The sequence below is a fragment of the Symsagittifera roscoffensis genome, chromosome 5 (assembly GCF_963678635.1).
Source record: "Symsagittifera roscoffensis chromosome 5, txSymRosc1.1, whole genome shotgun sequence".
Classification (NCBI taxonomy): Eukaryota; Metazoa; Xenacoelomorpha; order Acoela; family Convolutidae; genus Symsagittifera; species Symsagittifera roscoffensis.
This window is the reverse complement of record NC_087066.1, coordinates 34754559-34774677: the sequence shown is the minus strand read 5'-3', so window position 1 is coordinate 34774677 and position 20119 is coordinate 34754559. Positions and strand designations below refer to the sequence as shown.

General features: G+C 37.2%; 2 protein-coding genes across 2 annotated transcripts in view; one reads left to right on the top strand and one right to left on the bottom strand.

Moving 5' to 3' along the window:
• The window catches only part of LOC134846008 (5'-3' exoribonuclease 2-like), a 351354-nt gene that overhangs the window by 248123 nt on the left and 83112 nt on the right, over nucleotides 1-20119 (top strand). The gene's annotated exons all lie outside the window — the stretch shown is intronic.
• On the bottom strand, nucleotides 5046-8490 carry LOC134846954 (GATOR2 complex protein MIOS-like). The gene has a single exon (XM_063864397.1). It carries the CDS (start codon nucleotides 8487-8489, stop codon nucleotides 5760-5762), a length of 2730 nt encoding a protein of 909 aa, XP_063720467.1. The 5' UTR covers nucleotide 8490; the 3' UTR covers nucleotides 5046-5759.

The following is a 20119-nucleotide window of genomic DNA, read 5'->3' as shown; positions in this document are numbered from 1 at the left end:
ATATTTGCGTAGGGACGTAAATTCCTGTTTTGCTGAAGAACCTCGTTTTTCACTGGGTGAAGTAGCCAGTCGACATCAAAGGTTGAATCGTTTTTAGTGAAATTGGACGAAAAGTCCAAATGGCAAAATAAGCTGGGTTGCTTCCACATTTCAGCTAGTTGTTTCAAGAAGTCGTCAAGTTCATCTTGGATATTTAGTTCAAATTTTGGGAAAGGGACTAGAAATTCAATCGGAATGAATTTTTCTGCTAATAGAATTTTCGATTCGTAGTTGAAGATTATCCCGTTTTCTAGAACTGTCTCCGATTGTTCTCCTAGGTAGTTTTCAGAATTCCATTGAGCTGAGGTTGTACTGAGTGCAAGGACTGCTAAATAATGTTTTATTATTTTTTAAAGCTCTAAATGTATCTTAATTTTTCAGACTGTTGAAAAATGATATTTGCGTTGATTCCTTTGTTTTCTCTTGTCTGCTGTAATTTTGCTTGTGAGGAAGTGTATTTGAAAGACCAAGACATCTCTGTTTTTTGCTATGAGAAGAGAATGTGCGCGAAAGAAGGGAGACCTTGTATAACTGATTGGATGGGGGTATGTGGAGATTGGAAAGAAAAAGTGGAAGATGATGTTAGAGAAGACGAGAGCATGAACTTGAGCTTTGTGTTGTTGCCATTATGTGTGCTGTTTTTGTTTTGGGTGTTTGTTTGGATTTAGTTGTTGTCTTAGACGTTGTTTTAGTTAATTTAACTGTTTTCAAATTGATCTAAAACTGTTAGTTACATTTACATAGAAATTTGCTTTGTAATCTGTGTTAATGCGAAAGTAAATTTGCAATTGGCCTTTTATACCGAATATAGAAAGTACACTGTGCACAACAGTGTTCAGGTGTCGTATTTGATGTATACTAATTGCATGTGTTTCCTTTTCAGATTCTGTTTTTGATATTTGCTAAGTGCAATAATATCGCGCAATGTCCTTTTTAAACTCAATCCCTGAGCTGACTGAAGAATGTATTCGTGAAAAAGGATGGAAACCACTCCAAACAATTAGCGGGAAAGGTTACAGGACATGAAAAGAACTAAATGAGAAAGCCAAAAGTGATGGATTGGTAGATTGTGTCGACTGGAAAAACTGACTGGTTTAAGAAACCGATAGAAATAATCAACCAGGAAGTGTTCAATGTGAAAACCCGTTATCATTTTAACTGAAAGCGTGCCAAGACGTAAACGAATTGAACTCGACACTAATGAGGCACCATATGACAAACAGGGAGTTCCGAGAAATACAATCGGAGGATTTTGAAAAATCCCTATCGTGGTCTTTTTCTGTTGAAAGAGTTTCTGAGATGGTCATTCCGCCCGTCTATGCTTTTAGAGTTCCGATGCGCTACTGTCACTTGAACCCTGGTTTACTGAAGCACATATTGAGACAGAAGCAGATGACTCTACATCCTGCACGCTTTTTGAAACAAAACTTGATGTTGTTGCGAATCCAGGACCTGCTTCTTATTTTCTCTACCAGAACGCAAAGAGCCTGGAAGGTTTCATTGATTTGATCGAAAGAGGTCCTAGGGAGTTTCTTTATCAAATATTTGCTATTTTTACACGACCTGGAAACTTAGTCGTGCAACCATCAGGAGCTTTTATAGCTGTCCTTACTCTCTCGTGGCCGGCTCTTGTGACCGGATTTGAGGCTAGTCGGCCTTCTGATAAATCTAGATTTGAGGAAGTAGAAAATCGGTACGCTCTGAGGATTGGAGAACCAGTTAAGGAGCTTCTATGGCAGAAGAGAACTCCGCTACGAAGAAAGTTTGCGCAGGATTTGGCGTGTGACGCTGGTGATCTTATGGTACGAGAAATAGACGCAGGATTCGAAAAACCAAAGAGAGCGTATAATTCCCGGAAGAAATGGCGCGCTATGCCCAATAACATTGCAAAAACAGAGAACTACAGGCAAAAACGAACAGGTAACTCAACCTTTTCTCTGTCAAAAATTATGGAAACAAAAACATCCTGACAATAAATTCATGTTCATATTAAGAAGAGGCCAAAGAAATTATCAGCAGGCCAAAACAGATCACTAAATAGGTGTCCATATATTCGTTGGAGGTTGCAGTGCGTGTTTATCGGGGCGCAAAGTACTGCTACGCTCAAACTCTGTTAGTATACAATTTTTTCACTTGGCATTTTCTTTGTTTTTCATTATATTGAAATCTTAAAAAACTTCTCCCTAGCGCAATTCAAAATGTATTCATCTAATTTTTTATCCTAGTCATAGCCAAAAGTCATCTCTAGGATCCAACGTTCTTAAAATTTTAAAATCCCATTCCTATCACCATGTCATATCTCATTTTATTTATGTGAGGTCTCTGAAGGTTTCTCTGAGTATTACTGAGTTTGTTATTTAGTTACTTTCCAAATGACGAGGAAAGTTCTATGCCCGAGAGATATATCGGATGTCGTTCAGTTCGCAGGGCGGTATTCCTCTTGAAAGCTCAAAGGACAGAGAAAGAAGTTTAGGCAGAGCTTTAAATTTCGAGTCAAGCTGGTCACTCTCGCGGATATCTCTCGATGGATTTTACAAAGTTTATAAACCAAGAGTGTATGTTAGTATTTACACTCATCAAATTTATTTAACAAAGTTGTCAGCAAAGGTTGGCCACTCTGTTTTTAATCGCCAAGACTTTTTCGGAGTTTATTATTTGAGTTCAAATGTTTACTTCCTGTTTCTTCGTAATGATGTTTGCTTGTTCCCTCGTTCACATCTCCTGTTTGTCTCAAAGAAAATATAGCTCGTGGTCGTAAATACCAAAAAGTGCCTTCAAGTAATTTGGTAGGGTCAAATAATGAATCACACCCATAAATGGAATTTAGGGATGTGACAAGGGGTTTTATTGATTAGCCACAAAGTCTTTATGATAGTCGAGATATTAAGGCGATAAAATGAGTTGCAATTAACTGATCAGATTTAGCTCACTTCTCAATCTTCGTGTCTGTCATATCCCGATTTCTTGCGATCACTTTTCAATGCAGGTGTGCTGGGTGCTATTATTTTATTATGCAGGAATTGTCTTTCCAAATGAAAAGAAAGTCGGCCACCCGAGAGATTTTACTCGGATTGCGTTGTTCGCAGGACTGTTATCCTCAAAAGGCTCAGAGGAGTACATCAAAAAAGTTAAGGCGAATGATTTCTTGTTAATGAGCAGGTCACATTACATTCACCATATCTATTCAGTCATTTAACAGTTTAAGCATCAAAAAGTATTTGTTGGCGTTAAAAGGGCTCATATAGATTCAATAAAATTATCAGTAAGATTGACTACGAATCTATCGATGTACCAAATGAAAGTTTTCTCTTAAAACATTTTTGTTCATCCTATCAAATGTTTTCGTTGTCTCACAGTAAAAGCCAATGATCAAAAATGAGCCAGGTAGGTAGTGTTGTCGTCATAAACGGAATTTGGGCATGTGACACTACCATCTTTGAAAAAATTGCTATGGGTTCTGCACTCTGCCATTATTTTCGTAGAAAAATTAAGGGTTACAATAAATTCCTGCAGTTCCACACACAGTCCGTTGGTCAAGATATATATGCTTAAAAATATACGGCACATGGATAAATACATTATCTTTAGAACGTGTTAAAGGTTTATTGAGAAAGTGATACTTTTCTTTAAGGTTTAAACTTACATGCTGTGGACGCTTTATTAAATAAACTTGCTTTTTTTAAGAGTTCTGTTTTCGTGCAGGAACTGAAGTCCTATAGTAGAGTTGGCTATGTCGTGGTTTTTACAATTCATTTGCATAGTGAAAACTTGGGCTCTCACATCGTTGAGTTCGAGCGCCATTTCCGCTTTGACTCGTTTTGCGTATTCTCTAATATCGTTCAAAGCGTCTTGAAATGGAGTTGAAAGTTTTCTGGATACAGCATTTGACCACTACCAGTGGAGGTGTCAGAAGTTACATAGAGTCAATGTTTTTTCTTTTTACATTTAAGCTAGACCCACGTAAACAAGGCTCGCAGTATCAATGATCCTATGAAGGAAGCTACACTCATGGTTAGTGAGTCTGTCAACATTAATTGGCCATTAAAAGCTTGTGCAACGAGGTTCAGAGCCTTTTCAATTTTCGGCCTAGTTCTTGGGCAATGGTCTCGTATTCCTCGAATAGTTATATCCCGGCATGTATTTCTGGCAACTTGCTTAGTAAATTTGAAAATGAGTCAAGTAGTTTGACATTGAATTTGACTGCTGGCAGCTTCTCACATGCAGACAAGTCTGATCTGGTTTTGATGCGTGGTCCGAGAAGTTGTCTCCCACATTTAAAAGTTATTATGCGAATATTGCATCCAGAGAATTTTACTATGCCGCTGGAAATTGTAGATGAATTGTAGAGCCCAGGGAATGAATTTTTCTGCTGGTAGAACTTTTAATTCGTAGTTGATTCCATTTTCCAAAACTGTCTCGGATTGTTTATCTGGGTTGATGTTAGAGTTCCATTGAACTGCTTCAATTAAGGTGTATGGCACTGAAGCCGGTGTTATGAGCCAGACCCCATATCCAGGGTTTTTCGCCTTTTCAGTCGCTGATACTTTTAAGTGCGTTTAGTGAAAGTCCCTCAAGGAACAGCGAGGCAAGGCATGATCCGAAACTTCGTTTTGTACATGGTGAAGAAGTCAATCGACGCCAAAAGTAGAATAAATTTTCGTAAAATACGATGAGAACTCCAAGTTGCAAAATAGACTGGTTTGCTTGCACATTTCCGCTATATTGTATAGAAATAGTTCTAACTAACTGTTGACATCAAGCTCGAAATTGGGGAAAAGGACTAGGATTCAAAGGGAATGAATTCTTCTGCTTGTAGAACTTTTAAGTCGTAGTTGATGATGATTCTATTTTCCAAAACTGTCTCGGATTGTTTATCTGGGTTGATGCTAGAGTTCCATTGAACTCTAGCCGCGTTGAGTGCAAGGAGTACTAAATAATGTTTATTTTAACGTTCTAATTGTATCTTATTTTTTCAAATTGTCTTGAAAAAATGAAAATTGCCTTGTTGTTACATGCATGTTGGCATGTAGGGAAGCTCTGTGGCGAAAAATTTGTTTTGGGAAGATGAGCATAAATGGAAAAGTTCAGCGTATTATGTTCAGCGAAAAGTTCAGCGTATTTGATGGCAGTCTGCGAGATGAATAAGGTGTCAGGAAACATTCTCGCGACCGATTCTTTCGTTTAGACTCTTCATGTCAATTTTGACAGGAAACTCAAAAAATCAAAAATAGCATTTTGTGTAGAATTTTAAGGCATATCCTCTGATTGAGAAGACATTTACAAAACCTGTTATTTCCATTGAACCTAAAAACTCAGGAGGGTAGTTTTCGAGAAAGGTCAATTAGTCTCAAATTTCACATGAGCGTTTTCTTGCTAGCTTTCAAATGTTAACACCCGAGCCGGTTCTAGCTAGCTCTTAATTTTTCACGCACAAATTGCGGAAACCAAACAAATTTCGGCTAGCTGAATATGTTTACACTATTTGCGGAAAATTTACGTTACGAACAAACAGCTTTGGAATCCGCAATCATTGTGGCCTGTGAATTCATCCGCTTTTTACATGTTCAAATGCTTGTTTCCGGATTCCGTCAACCTACACGCACAATTTAGTACTTCTAAAAATTAACAGCTTGTCCTGGTAATATAGATGATTAAAGAAAAGTTTTAAATCTGATATTGTTGATGACTGTTTTGACAGATCTCCACAAACTCAAAAAACTCTAGTCGTAACTAGAGCACCGACATTTGCATTTTTCAACTGGACAAGTAGCGTGCGAGGAGAACCAGGCTGATATGTGGCTTGCATGTCCTCCATGTGAACACGAGTTGCACCACACAAACCAGTTATGAAAACTGTTTACTTTAGTCGCACTCATCACTGCAGCTGCCGAACTAGATACGCTAGAGGTAGGTGTTTTATTCGTCAAAAAATTGTCATCTACGCTATTCGCCGCTATTGGTACAATCTTACTCGAACTTAATTTTGCTTTAGGTCGAGCGCCAGTCAACGTATTGTGAGCAGACGACGTCCCCACTATCTGAAGACAAACTGCACATCTGGGTAAGAAGTTACCGCAGTTACTGCAGCAGTGGCTTATTTTAGGCTCTGAGCCAAAATTTTGTACATGATTTGATTTGCGCATGTTGTCTTTCTTGTCCGCTCCGTTGAAAGGCACACTGCAAAAAACACATGCTGCAAGAATTTGGGAGGGCTGTGCGTCCGCATCAAAACATCTGGCAGCTTTATCAAATTTCACTCTGGTTCCATAGCAGGCCCAGCTGTCGAGCAGAGACCGATACTCTTCGATCCATTCATTAATGAGTCGCAAACAGCTGGCGTCCCACTGAATCGACTGAGACATGAAGTGGTGCGAGTAGGAATTGGCGAAGACCAGAATGAGAGCCACAGTCTGAATGTCCCCACTTCTGTCGAGATAACTCTGCAACAGGTCCAGACACCTGGGCGTCACTCCTGTCAGAAACAGACCGTCCAAGTCTCCATACTCAGTGTACAGCTTTGTCAGTTCATTCAAATACCCCGGCAGTTCCCTGTCTGGCAGAAGTTTAAGCGCAAACGCCACGTGGTCTTCCAGTCGCATTGCAGGAAGCCCTCTCTTCTTGTGTTTCACATTACTACCTCCATAAGACGGAAACGTAGTCAAATCACCACGCAAAACGTCTTTTGGGGCTTCCGGTTTGGCTAGGAACCCGAAAAGAGCTCGTAGGTAGGGGTTTTCGATAGACAGCAAACGACATTTCTCAAACCAGAGGCTTGAATTTGTGTTGTTTGAAAGACCGGAAAGAGCCAGAGAAAAGGCGGCATTTGGTATTTTGTCCAAATATGTGAGACACAACTGCGCACGAGAATGGACCCAAGCCAGTGCAGCTCCTACTTCATTATTGCCACCGTGAACTTTGTTTACATAGTTTTCCAGATTCTCTAGCTGAGCAGTATTCATCACTTTGAATTCCCAGTTACAGTAGCTCAAGCAATGCTTCCTAATAATCGTATCATAAACTATGTTATCTAACTCTCGGTCAAAAAACTTCAACTTCGTTTCTGAGTTGTCGACTGGCGTGTGCATTGACGTGTTATTTATCATATCCACAATTCCTGGAATTCCAACAACACTCTTCAACGACAGCTTCTCGTTGCTCTTCAGCAGGCTTCTCTGGCATTTCTTCAGGTGTTCCAGTTTCTCCCACAGCGCAGTGATTTCTTCATCCTCAGTAACATCAGTCGTGGGCAGACGTTCAACTACAGGCCCATAATTTTTCAGCGCCCTTCTTTGCATTTTGGAGGCAATGTCATCCTCAAAGTTCTTCATAGAGTAGATACAATTATCACTGATGGAAGACAAGCAAAAATTCACCCCAAACCCGGATGAATTTAAATGAACTGGAACGTATTTAGGTACGATATCTTTGGAGTTGCTGCTTCCGAAAATCAATTGAGATCCAGCGTTTTTCTGCCATGGTGCCCAGCAAAATGTTGACACGGTTCGATCCAGGTTCAAGTTGAACATTCTCTTCAAAGGTGAAATGAAATGGGATGCGCCTTCAGTCGCTTCTGAGTAGAAGAAATCGACTAATATTAACAGCCTCTGTCTGACTTTGAACACAATCAATTGATTACACACTGCTGGATTCCACTCGTGCAACATCTGAGAGGAGGAGGCGTCTTCTCTCTCAGGGCACAGATTAATAGAATGAACTTGCAGATTATTCTGAAACACTCGCAGGTTTCCGTCGTCTATAATTGAGAAGCGACTCCTGAAACGGTCAAACTTCATGCTAGTTCTTGTTTTGATTTCTACTGCTAGTTGTCCAGTAGTCATCGACGTTGCATCGAAGCTTTTTATAACTGACGTATTTGAAGAGGCAGTCGAAATGAAGTACAGAGTGGATTCAAATGGCCACTCAATTTGCAGAACCTCTTCGTTTGTTAGTATTTGCCTCGGTTCTTCACTAGCCGAAATATTGTTCAAATTGATTTTTTTCCAGAGAAAGATGCCTGAAAAATTCCCGAGTGAAACTCTAGCTGCCAACTCGTTATTAGATTTAGGCCTCCAACACACCTGTTGGGTAATAGTTTCTTGCGATGATTGGGTCTTGGAAATTTTAACAAGGGCATTTATCGGTGGAAGTTCACTAAGAGATACTGCAAAATTTGATATATTGATCCGCACAATTGCCGCTGCTGCTGATGATATGCTGGCGTTTTTTAACCCACATGCAAAAAGAAAGTGACTGTCGTTCAAATCACTAATTTGAGTCTCTGACCAACACCAAGAGACTGCGGAGTATTTTGCTTCCAAAGCAACGCCATGATCTGTAACTTTGCCGTCTGAGTAAACTTTGATGGTAAAACATATTGATGATGTTTCGTCACAGTTCGACAAAAACACACCTAGATAAGCAGGGAAATGAAGATTTGAGAGGAACTTCATACGATCTGAAAATGCATTAAGTTACTTGTTTGAGCCAAGTTCATGGGGGCTATTCTCATGGGCGAAAAACTCATGGGCGAATGACCGAAAACAAAAAAAAGCAAAAGTTAATTATTGAAAACAAATAATTGCTGTTCATCTAAAAGGAATTAAATGAAGCAATACTTTGCTTCTTTTACAACAAAACCCTTGAAATATAAAATTTGTTCCCATTCGCCTACGATCAGTGACAATTTGAAAGTTTTGCATATTTCTGCCGTTTTATATTCGGCCAATATTAATATTAAATCCATGGAAATGCTTACTTTCTTTCATTTTCACGTTTTCTTTCCAAATTTTAGATTACTGAAATCTGATTGGCTGATTTTTATTTTCGCGCATTCGGTCCTTCCAACATTGTTCTGAATTGAAATCAGAAACAGAATTATTAAACTTTTACCATATGTTCTGACTTGAAATCAGAAACATAATTCTTAAACTTTTGACTTGAAATTACGTGTTTGCTCGGTTGATAAAATATCACCAAAAGCAAACATTACAGCATGTGTTGGTTCTTTCTGATTGGTTTAACCAACAGATGGAATGTTGAAAATATCAAATTCTATGGTATATAAACCAAGCGAAAATATACCAAACATCACTTCATCACTTTCTCAAAATCTCAAATCTCACAACCACTCTCATACTGAGACCCCCAACCATCCTAATAACCAAAATCTCAAATCTCTATCTCGATAACTATCAATCCAGACCCCCAATGTCTCTTGATATAAAATTGATGTGTGTCCTCTATATTTGAAATAATATACCTATTTACGAGTGAAAGAAACTTTGTCTGTTGAATAAGAATAGGAAAGTCTTAGCAACATTCAGAAAGAACCCTTGTTCTAACTAGCTGCAATTTGGTCGATCGCATAAGTTGAGTCAAGTTAGTTTGGAATAATTGGTGCGACCAGTGAGGCACACAAGTTTCAAAAATTCACTCAATTTTCAAAATCTCAAAAAACTGAGATTATCAAAATTTCAATGAGTTAAAAAGTTCAAAAATTGAAATTATCAAAATTTCAAAAAGTTGAAAATTTCAAAAATTGAAATTATCAAATTTCAAAAAATTGAATTTATCAAAAATTCAAATGTTGAAATTATCAAAACTTCAAATTTTAAAACTTTCATAAAGTTGAAAATATCAAATTTCAAATTTTCAAAACTTTAAATTGGATATCTTAACTTGAAAAAAGTAAGATGGCCGATCACTCAATCACCCATCCTAACTTGTCTTTTGTATCATTCTCAGGAAATAATTCAGACCTAAACGCAAAAGCCTTTTGGACTTCAGTTGAGAATAAAATTGTATTCTCACTAGGGCAACGACCCACAGACGCTGGCGCTCAGCCTAACTATGATCACAGACAAAAAAGTTTGTTTGGATCTCTATTAACAGAAACAGCTCTTGAATGGTATACTGATGAAGTAACTAATGCTACTACTTGGGCTCAACTAAAAAATCTTTTTCTAAAAGATTCACTGATGGTAGAGATCGATTCAAGCATCGTCTTAAATTGCAAATAAAAGCCCTCCCAACGGCCGTAGAAACGTGCCAGTAAAAACAAATACGGCACAGTATAGTATATCAATTATAACTGAACAGCCGGCTTTGCTAAAACCTGTCTTATACAAACAAATTTTATCAGAATCTGATCTATATAAACCAGCAAAAATAAGCCCAGAATCATTCTTTCAAAAACTTCTCAACCTCCAAAACATCCTGATACTTCTCAGCAACTGCAAAAATCAATAAAATTCAAAAATAATGTCTAAAATCACCGATCTCGAAGAAGGTGAAATAATGGACCTTGATCAATCAACGGACCAAGTAATCGATGATTTGCTGAAAGTAAGTATAATTTCTATTTTCCGCCGCCGTCTAAAAGTAAAAATTTTTTGGTTAGCTATATACACTATTTTAATATTTCCCCAACAAATCTGCGCTTTTAACCCGGAGGACAATCTCTACGCTAATACAGCAAAAGATCTAAAAATTGCGCATTTTGATTGTCAACTAATGACATCGAATAAAATGTTCTCACTTATTAAAGTAGCCCCCTGCAAAAAACAACCTGAAAATATCGAAACTACAACAGCCGAGGTTACTCTTTACCAACGGCATTATAGTACAAAAATTAACGCGACAATGTGTCGTATAAAACACCAATCTATCCGATGGTTTTGTGATTCTTTCGATTCAAGCGGAATAGACGCTCGCCAAAATATAATCACAACTGATATACACATTTCCCCTGATACTTGTAAGCACGCCGCCGAACGGGGATATGTTAACTTAGGATACTCAAAAAATATTCCTTTTCGCTTCGACGAAAAAATGGTCACAAATACAAATAGAGGCAAAGTTGATGGCGAATACCACAACGAATGCAGCGATCGTTCTTGGATTCATTTGGATACTTTCGAATCATAAATGCAAAATATTTCCTTAACTGTCAATCTAAAAGATGGCACCGTTAATAACTGGCAAAACCTTCCATTACCTTGTCCTGTAAATGAAAACGGATGTGAAACAACATCACTCGACCCTTTTGCATATACTTGGAACGAGCCTGAAAACTGCATTTTTTCAGTTCTCAAAAAATTCGAAGCAAAAATGATTCGAAATGAAGAAAATTATTATATTGTAAAAGACTCTTTTACTAAAATATCCAACCACCATACTTGAGGTAGAGACACTCAACAATTTATGCTAAAAATACTAAATAAACCACAACCTTTATGTGGACACCCAAAAATAGTCTACCCGACCCAATACGAATCATTGTTCATAGCATACCAAAACGGTTTTATTATGGATACTGGTTTACAAATAAACCCGAGTGCTAATACAGGAATTATTCATTCGGAACTAAATTTGACTTACGTAAAATACGCAAAAAATGAAAATTATCCCTTTGCACCAGGACAAATAGACTACGAAGCTCATCTAGGAACAAAACTAGATTATATTCTTTTTCGAAGCTTTTACATGCTTCGAACTGCCGAATTGGCACTTTTAACGAATCAATGTGAGTTAGAACGCTCCATGATTCTCAATACTTTAATGCTCTCTATCGAAAGCCCGATTTTAGCCAGCTATATTTTGACCCGAAATAGGTCTATGTTTTTAGAGACCAATGGCAATGTTGCCTGGCTCTACCACTGCCCAAAATTTTATTCTCCATTATAATTAATGGATGCATGCTATAATCGGATACCAATTATGTATCGCGAAAAAATTCATTTCGTCGACCCGACCACTCGGCAAACTTTTAAATCAGCAGATCAACAAGACTGCTCCGATAAGCATTTGAATCTTTATCAACTAGATGTTGATAACGATAATTCTTGGATCGAACTTACACCCTGTATTACTAGAGTAAAAGGTCCAGATCTTTTTGAGCCGAAAGAAATTAAACGGCAAGTAAAACACACTCTTGCATTTAGTCATGATGCTTCTATTTACACTTATGCACAAACGCAAAAATTTTGGAGCATGATTACCGATCACTCTGAAATGAAAGGTATTCTACAAAAAGTATCCCAAACTTTTTTAATGCAAGAAAACACTTCTATCCGGACTCGAGTAGTCAATACGGATCTACGCAAAACATATACTTAGACTATCTTATCTCGCCTGATTTTTGGAAGAACGAGTACACTCGTGTTTTTGGTACAATACAGTACTATTTAGAAAGATGCGGAATAATATTCGCCTCTTTCCTTTTCTTCAAGTTTATACTCGACGCTCTTGTATTTGTAATAAAAATATTACACATACACAAACTAACCGGCCGAACTCTTCATTTCGGAAAAATTATGTTAGCCGCTTCTTACAATATACTTTTCACTTCTATAGTGACTTCAATATTCGCTCAAAATGAGAACGATCAAAATATTGAGCTTGATCATATGCCTCAGGCACCTCAACAAGAGGATTCTGAAAACGAAAATCAGGATAAAAATTGTCCTAGACTCCAACTAGTCGATTACAATAATCGACCCGCTGTACCGGTCTAATTTATTTATGTTTTAGGATATGCCCACTGATCTTCTTCAAACTCCACTTCAAACATTTTTTGGTTAGCTATATACACTATTTTAATATTTCCCCAACAAATCTGCGCTTTTAACCCGGAGGACAATCTCTACGCTAATACAGCAAAAGATCTAAAAATTGCGCATTTTGATTGTCAACTAATGACATCGAATAAAATGTTCTCACTTATTAAAGTAGCCCCCTGCAAAAAACAACCTGAAAATATCGAAACTACAACAGCCGAGGTTACTCTTTACCAACGGCATTATAGTACAAAAATTAACGCGACAATGTGTCGTATAAAACACCAATCTATCCGATGGTTTTGTGATTCTTTCGATTCAAGCGGAATAGACGCTCGCCAAAATATAATCACAACTGATATACACATTTCCCCTGATACTTGTAAGCACGCCGCCGAACGGGGATATGTTAACTTAGGATACTCAAAAAATATTCCTTTTCGCTTCGACGAAAAAATGGTCACAAATACAAATAGAGGCAAAGTTGATGGCGAATACCACAACGAATGCAGCGATCGTTCTTGGATTCATTTGGATACTTTCGAATCATAAATGCAAAATATTTCCTTAACTGTCAATCTAAAAGATGGCACCGTTAATAACTGGCAAAACCTTCCATTACCTTGTCCTGTAAATGAAAACGGATGTGAAACAACATCACTCGACCCTTTTGCATATACTTGGAACGAGCCTGAAAACTGCATTTTTTCAGTTCTCAAAAAATTCGAAGCAAAAATGATTCGAAATGAAGAAAAATATTATATTGTAAAAGACTCTTTTACTAAAATATCCAACCACCATACTTGAGGTAGAGACACTCAACAATTTATGCTAAAAATACTAAATAAACCACAATCTTTATGTGGACACCCAAAAATAGTCTACCCGACCCAATACGAATCATTGTTCATAGCATACCAAAACGGTTTTATTATGGATACTGGTTTACAAATGAACCCGAGTGCTAATACAGGAATTATTCATTCGGAACTAAATTTGACTTACGTAAAATACGCAAAAATGAAAATTATCCCTTTGCACCAGGACAAATAGACTACGAAGCTCATCTAGGAACAAAACTAGATTATATTCTTTTTCGAAGCTTTTACATGCTTCGAACTGCCGAATTGGCACTTTTAACGAATCAATGTGAGTTAGAACGCTCCATGATTCTCAATACTTTAATGCTCTCTATCGAAAGCCCGATTTTAGCCAGCTATATTTTGACCCGAAATAGGTCTATGTTTTTAGAGACCAATGGCAATGTTGCCTGGCTCTACCACTGCCCAAAATTTTATTCTCCATTATAATTAATGGATGCATGCTATAATCGGATACCAATTATGTATCGCGAAAAAATTGATTTCGTCGACCCGACCACTCGGCAAACTTTTAAATCAGCAGATCAACAAGACTGCTCCGATAAGCATTTGAATCTTTATCAACTAGATGTTGATAACGATAATTCTTGGATCGAACTTACACCCTCTATTACTAGAGTAAAAGGTCCAGATCTTTTTGAGCCGAAAGAAATTAAACGGCAAGTAAAACACACTCTTGCATTTAGTCATGATGCTTCTATTTACACTTATGCACAAACGCAAAAATTTTGGAGCATGATTACCGATCACTCTGAAATGAAAGGTATTCTACAAAAAGTATCCCAAACTTTTTTTAATGCAAGAAAACACTTCTATCCGGACTCGAGTAGTCAATACGGATCTACGCAAAACATATACTTAGACTATCTTATCTCGCCTGATTTTTGGAAGAACGAGTACACTCGTGTTTTTGGTACAATACAGTACTATTTAGAAAGATGCGGAATAATATTCGCCTCTTTCCTTTTCTTCAAGTTTATACTCGACGCTCTTGTATTTGTAATAAAAATATTACACATACACAAACTAACCGGCCGAACTCTTCATTTCGGAAAAATTATGTTAGCCGCTTCTTACAATATACTTTTCACTTCTATAGTGACTTCAATATTCGCTCAAAATGAGAACGATCAAAATATTGAGCTTGATCATATGCCTCAGGCACCTCAACAAGAGGATTCTGAAAACGAAAATCAGGATAAAATTTGTCCTAGACTCCAACTAGTCGATTACAATAATCAACCCGCTGTACCGGTCTAATTTATTTATGTTTTAGGATATGCCCACTGATCTTCTTCAAACTCCACTTGAAGAAGACTTGCTCGATTACGAAAACCTTCTGTCTCTAAATGACCCAATGGAAATGCCATCCAAAATAATCAACCCGATTAATCAACCAAAATTGAATACCAATTTTAAAATTCCAAAAGTGAAAATTTCTAATTGGATTCAAAAGAGAAAAGCAATTGTCCGACCTTTAAAAATTCTCCCCTCTTCTTCAACTAGGCAAAACCTAGAATCTGAAACTGTATTAGTTCACCAATCCGCAAACTCTCTAGAACTTGAATCAAAAATCGCAATTCAAGTCAAAAAGGAACAAAACCTCAACCCCAGGAAACCACCAAATTTTGACACCAGTTAAAATTATGCACTCTCTCCCTTTATTAACCGATTTAAGATAGACACCTATCACCCTTACCAAAACGGTAACGGTGCATACCGTCTGGTTAATCCTCAACTCCCCCATCAACATATTTGTGTTCCTGCAGCCTTTATAACTGCACAAATGCAGACTCCAATCCTTGACTCCTACACGGATCAAGTGCAAAAGAATTACATAAACGACTTGAATCGCATCAATCAAATGCAGAAAACCATAACAGTGCTCCGGGAAAAAAAATAAGGATCTCAGCAATAAATATCTCAGCCTAAAAACCCAGGTGGGAGGAAACTATTAGTTTCAAGATTATCTATTAACCTCCGTCCTTTTATTTTTTTAACTCCAACTGTGATTTGGCCGCCGCCACTTTACAAAGTATGTATGCTTCAACAATTATAGTCCAGTATTGCTGATAAGTATATTCGCTAAACCAAATTTGAAAAACTGTATTTGATGTTATATTTCTCAAAAGTATCCAGCTGTGATTTGGCCGCCGCCACTGCTCTACTCTACATGCACATACACTACAAGCAGTCATTCTTCAACCGACTACAACAGCCATTCTTCAACCGACTACAAACAGCCATTCTTCAACCGACTACAAGCAGCCATTCATCAACCGACTACACTACAAGCCGCCACTTTACGAACAAACTATCTAAATCAGGAATAAAAATTTTACGCAAACTCCATTAAAACTTTTTTGATGTTTCGTAAATTATATTATGCTTTTTTTTGTCAACGGAAATCGCCGTTTAACAATTGCCCTATAAGATGGTTGGATGTTCTGAATTGAAATCAGAAACACAATTATTAAACTTTTACCATATGTTCTGACTTGAAATCAGAAACATAATTCTTAAACTTTTGAGTTGAAATTACGTGTTTGCTCGGTTGATAAAATATCACCAAAAGCAAACATTACAGCATGTGTTGGTTCTTTCTGATTGGTTTAACCAACAGATGGAATGTTGAAAATATCAAACTCTATGGTATATAAACCAAGCGAAAATATACCAAACATCACTTCATCACTTTCTCAAAATCTCAAATCTCACAACCACTCTCATACTGAGACCCCCAACCATCCTAATAACCAAAATCTCAAATCTCTATCTCGATAACTATCAATCCATACCCCCAATGTCTCTTGATATAAAATTGATGTGTGTCCTCTATATTTGAAATAATATACCTATTTACGAGTGAAAGAAACTTTGTCTGTTGAATAAGAATAGGAAAGTCTTAGCAACATTCAGAAAGACCCCTTGTTCTAACTAGCTGCGATTTGTTTGATCGCATAAATTAAGTCAAGTTAGTTTGGAATAACATGAGGGATTTCGCCCAAGTTCATAGCAAAAATTTGAAAGCTTATCGCCTGAATCTGTTGGTTTTAGGTTCGAATCTTATTAATACCCACATCCTGCCGATGTTTGGCAAAAAAAATAACTTCAGCAATCTTCACATTCCAGGGGACACATATGTTACAAATTTTCTTTGCACTAGTACAAACAGGCCATATTTTAATAAAGCCAAATTCGAGTGAAAAAATTTCCATGAAAATGATGCTAAAAATTATATTCTGGTTCAGCGAATACTCGACTGCCATCTAGAACCTTTCTAAAAGCTTGAATGACGAAACAAAAATGAAACTTCTCTGTGCGATGTAGTTTGCACTGAAATTATCCGCCAATTAATCTATTGCTACAATAAAGTTGCTTGCAAGAGCTTCATTACTGTAAAACTGAGCGATATAAGGCGGATAAAATAATAGCTCAGAAAAAGCATAACCGCATGCGTCCATTAAATTGAATCCTACTGAGAAAGTGTTGCCAACTGAAGGCTGACTTAGACATTAGTTTCGGGCAATTTCACAGAAGAAGTTGAGGAATAAATACAAGACAAGGATGTATCGATACGATTCAATAAACTCAAACAAACAGTATAAATCTGCTTTAATAAAATTAAACATGAAATTTTCTCCCAACACATCAGGATCTTTCCAAAACAATTGAGAACTAAAACAAACATTAAGAATCTGCTTTAATAGCATGAAATATGATACTTTCTCACAACACACCAGGATCTTTTTAACGCAATTGAAAGACCCTCGTGAAATTTTGACTTTTCTGGACTATTATTTTTCTGATTTCATTTTTCTGATTTCAGGGAGAGAGAGAGAGAGAGGAGTGAGATTAAGATATTAAGAGAGAGACAGAAGAAAAGAAAGAGAGAGAGAGAGAGAGAGAGAGAGAGAGAGAGAGAGATAGGGAGGGAGGGAGAAGAGATCGGAGTGAGACAGAAGGAAAGAAAGAAAGAGAGAGAGAGAGAAAGAGAGAGAGAGAGAGAGAGAGAGAGAGATCGGAGAGAGAGGGGGGAGAGATTAAGAGAGAGACAGAAGGAAAGAAAGAAAAAGAGAGAGATAGAGAGAGATGGAGAGAGAGAGAGAGAGAAAGGGAGAGAGAGAGAGGGAAGAGAGATAAAGAGAGAGAGAGAGAGAGAGAGAGAGAGAGAGACCCCAACCATCCTAATAACCAAAATCTCAAATCTCTATCTCGATAACTATCAATCCATACCCCAATGTCTCTTGATATAAAATTGATGTGTGTCCTCTATATTTGAAATAATATACCTATTTACGAGTGAAAGAAACTTTGTCTGTTGAATAAGAATAGGAAAGTCTTAGCAACATTCAGAAAGACCCCTTGTTCTAACTAGCTGCGATTTGGTTGATCGCATAAGTTAAGTCAAGTTAGTTTGGAATAACATGAGGGATTTCGCCCAAGTTCATAGCAATAATCTGAAAGCTTATCGCCTGAATCTGTTGGTTTTAGGTTCGAATCTTATTAATACCCACATCCTGCCGATGTTTGGCAAAAAAAATAACTTCAGCAATCTTCACATTCCAGGGGACACATATGTTACAAATTTTCTTTGCACTAGTACAAACAGGCCATATTTTAATAAAGCCAAATTCGAGTGAAAAAATTTCCATGAAAATGATGCTAAAAATTATATTCTGGTTCAGCGAATACTCGACTGCCATCTAGAACCTTTCTAAAAGCTTGAATGACGAAACAAAAATGAAACTTCTCTGTGCGATGTAGTTTGCACTGAAATTATCCGCCAATTAATCTATTGCTGCAATACAGTTACTTGCAAGAGCTTCATTACTGTGAAAAACTGAGCAATATAAGACGGATAAAACAATAGCTGAGAAAAAGCACAACCGCATGCGTCCATTAAATTGAATCCTACTGAGAAAGTGTTGCCAACTGAAGGCTGACTTAGACATTAGTTTCGGGCAATTTCACAGAAGAAGTTGGGGGATAAATACAAGACAAGGATGTATCGATACGATTCAATAAACTCAAACAAACAGTATAAATCTGCTTTAATAACATAAAACATGAAATTTTCTCCCAACACATCAGGATCTTTCCAAAACAATTGAAAACTAAAACAAACATTAAGAATCTGCTTTAATAGCATGAAATATGATACTTTCTCACAACACACCAGGATCTTTTTAACGCAATTGAAAGACCCTCGTGAAATTTTTACTTTTCTGGACTATTATTTTTCTGATTTCATAAAAAAAGCAGCAGCAAAAGTTTTTCATTACTATAAAACAATTTAGAGCAATAAAAGAAGGATCAAATATAAGCTCAGATAAAAAGGAAACCGCATCAAGGATTAAATTGAATCCCACTTAGAAAGTGTTGCTAACTGAAGTCTGACTTGCACAGAAACTTCAAGCTGTTTTTCAGAATTCGATGGATTAATACAAGATCAGGATACATCAATTCGATTCAATAAACTAAAACTAAGTATCAAACTCCTGTAATAACGTGAAAATTGAATTTATCTCTCAACACACCGGGATCTTCTTCACGCCATTGAAACCAGGAACCTACAGCACAGACACCTTCGGTCATGGGAAACTCGCAGTGAAACAATTTAGCCCTATTAAATCATGAACGAAAAACACTCCGGAGCCTGCGCTATAAACTTCGACTACATATTAAGAATCAAAAGAAGCAATGCCATTCTAATCATCTATATTTTCGAGTTAATCGATAATCAGTACCACAGGATATTCGATAAAGAATTTCAATAAATTCGACAAGACATCTATTTCTTCATATTAAAATCAATGCAGTCCCTTTCCCTAGCACCCTAAACTCTCATTATGAAAACTTATCAGCTTACAATTTCTTATTTTTATAACCCTCAATACGAATCTAAGCGTAAAACTTTTTGGTATGAGCGAGGTTCTTCAACTCCATCTATGCTTAGGTCAGAAACGTGAAACCTGGTTCGCAATCAACATCCTCACATCCTAAGCAGACTTTTAAAAAAACCGAGACCAACTCGATTTCAACTCCTGATGCAAAAAAGTTAACAACTTGACTGAAAGGTCCCAATTAAATTAAACATCTTTCAAACCTTTGTATACAACACACGATTGAGATTTAGCCAAAAGCCGAGACCAACTCGGTTTCATTTTATGATACAGAAAACGCTAACAACTTAATAAAAAAAGGCCCAGCTTTATTTAAACACCCTTCATACCTTTGTACATAAGCGGACACTATTACAGTGGCTACGTACGTTATTACAGTGGCTCTGTATGGAGTAGCCGCCAATCAAAGCTCACGCAAATCAAAAGTCACCCAAAAGCGGCACCAGTATGGTTTACGGGCTGAGGGTGGTAAAAAAATCCTTCGTACAAGTGTCGACTACCTGGAAAATAGCGGAAATCGTTTTGCCTATCATGTAAAATTTTCCAAGAGTCAATTCATCTTGAAATAAAACAGACCTTATACGCTCTTGAAATACTTGAAGGATAAACATGAAACAGATAAATGCCTCCCGAGTCCTCGATCGTTGATCTGAAACCTCATATCGTACAATGACTATGCAAAAAATCAAGAAAACCAACGTATAACAAAAACGTTTTCCGAAATAGCCACAACATC

Bases quoted from the DNA above. Each gene is read 5' to 3' on its own strand.
- LOC134846954 (XM_063864397.1), bottom strand. From the start codon at position 8,489: ATGAAGTTCCTCTCAAATCTTCATTTCCCTGCTTATCTAGGTGTGTTT.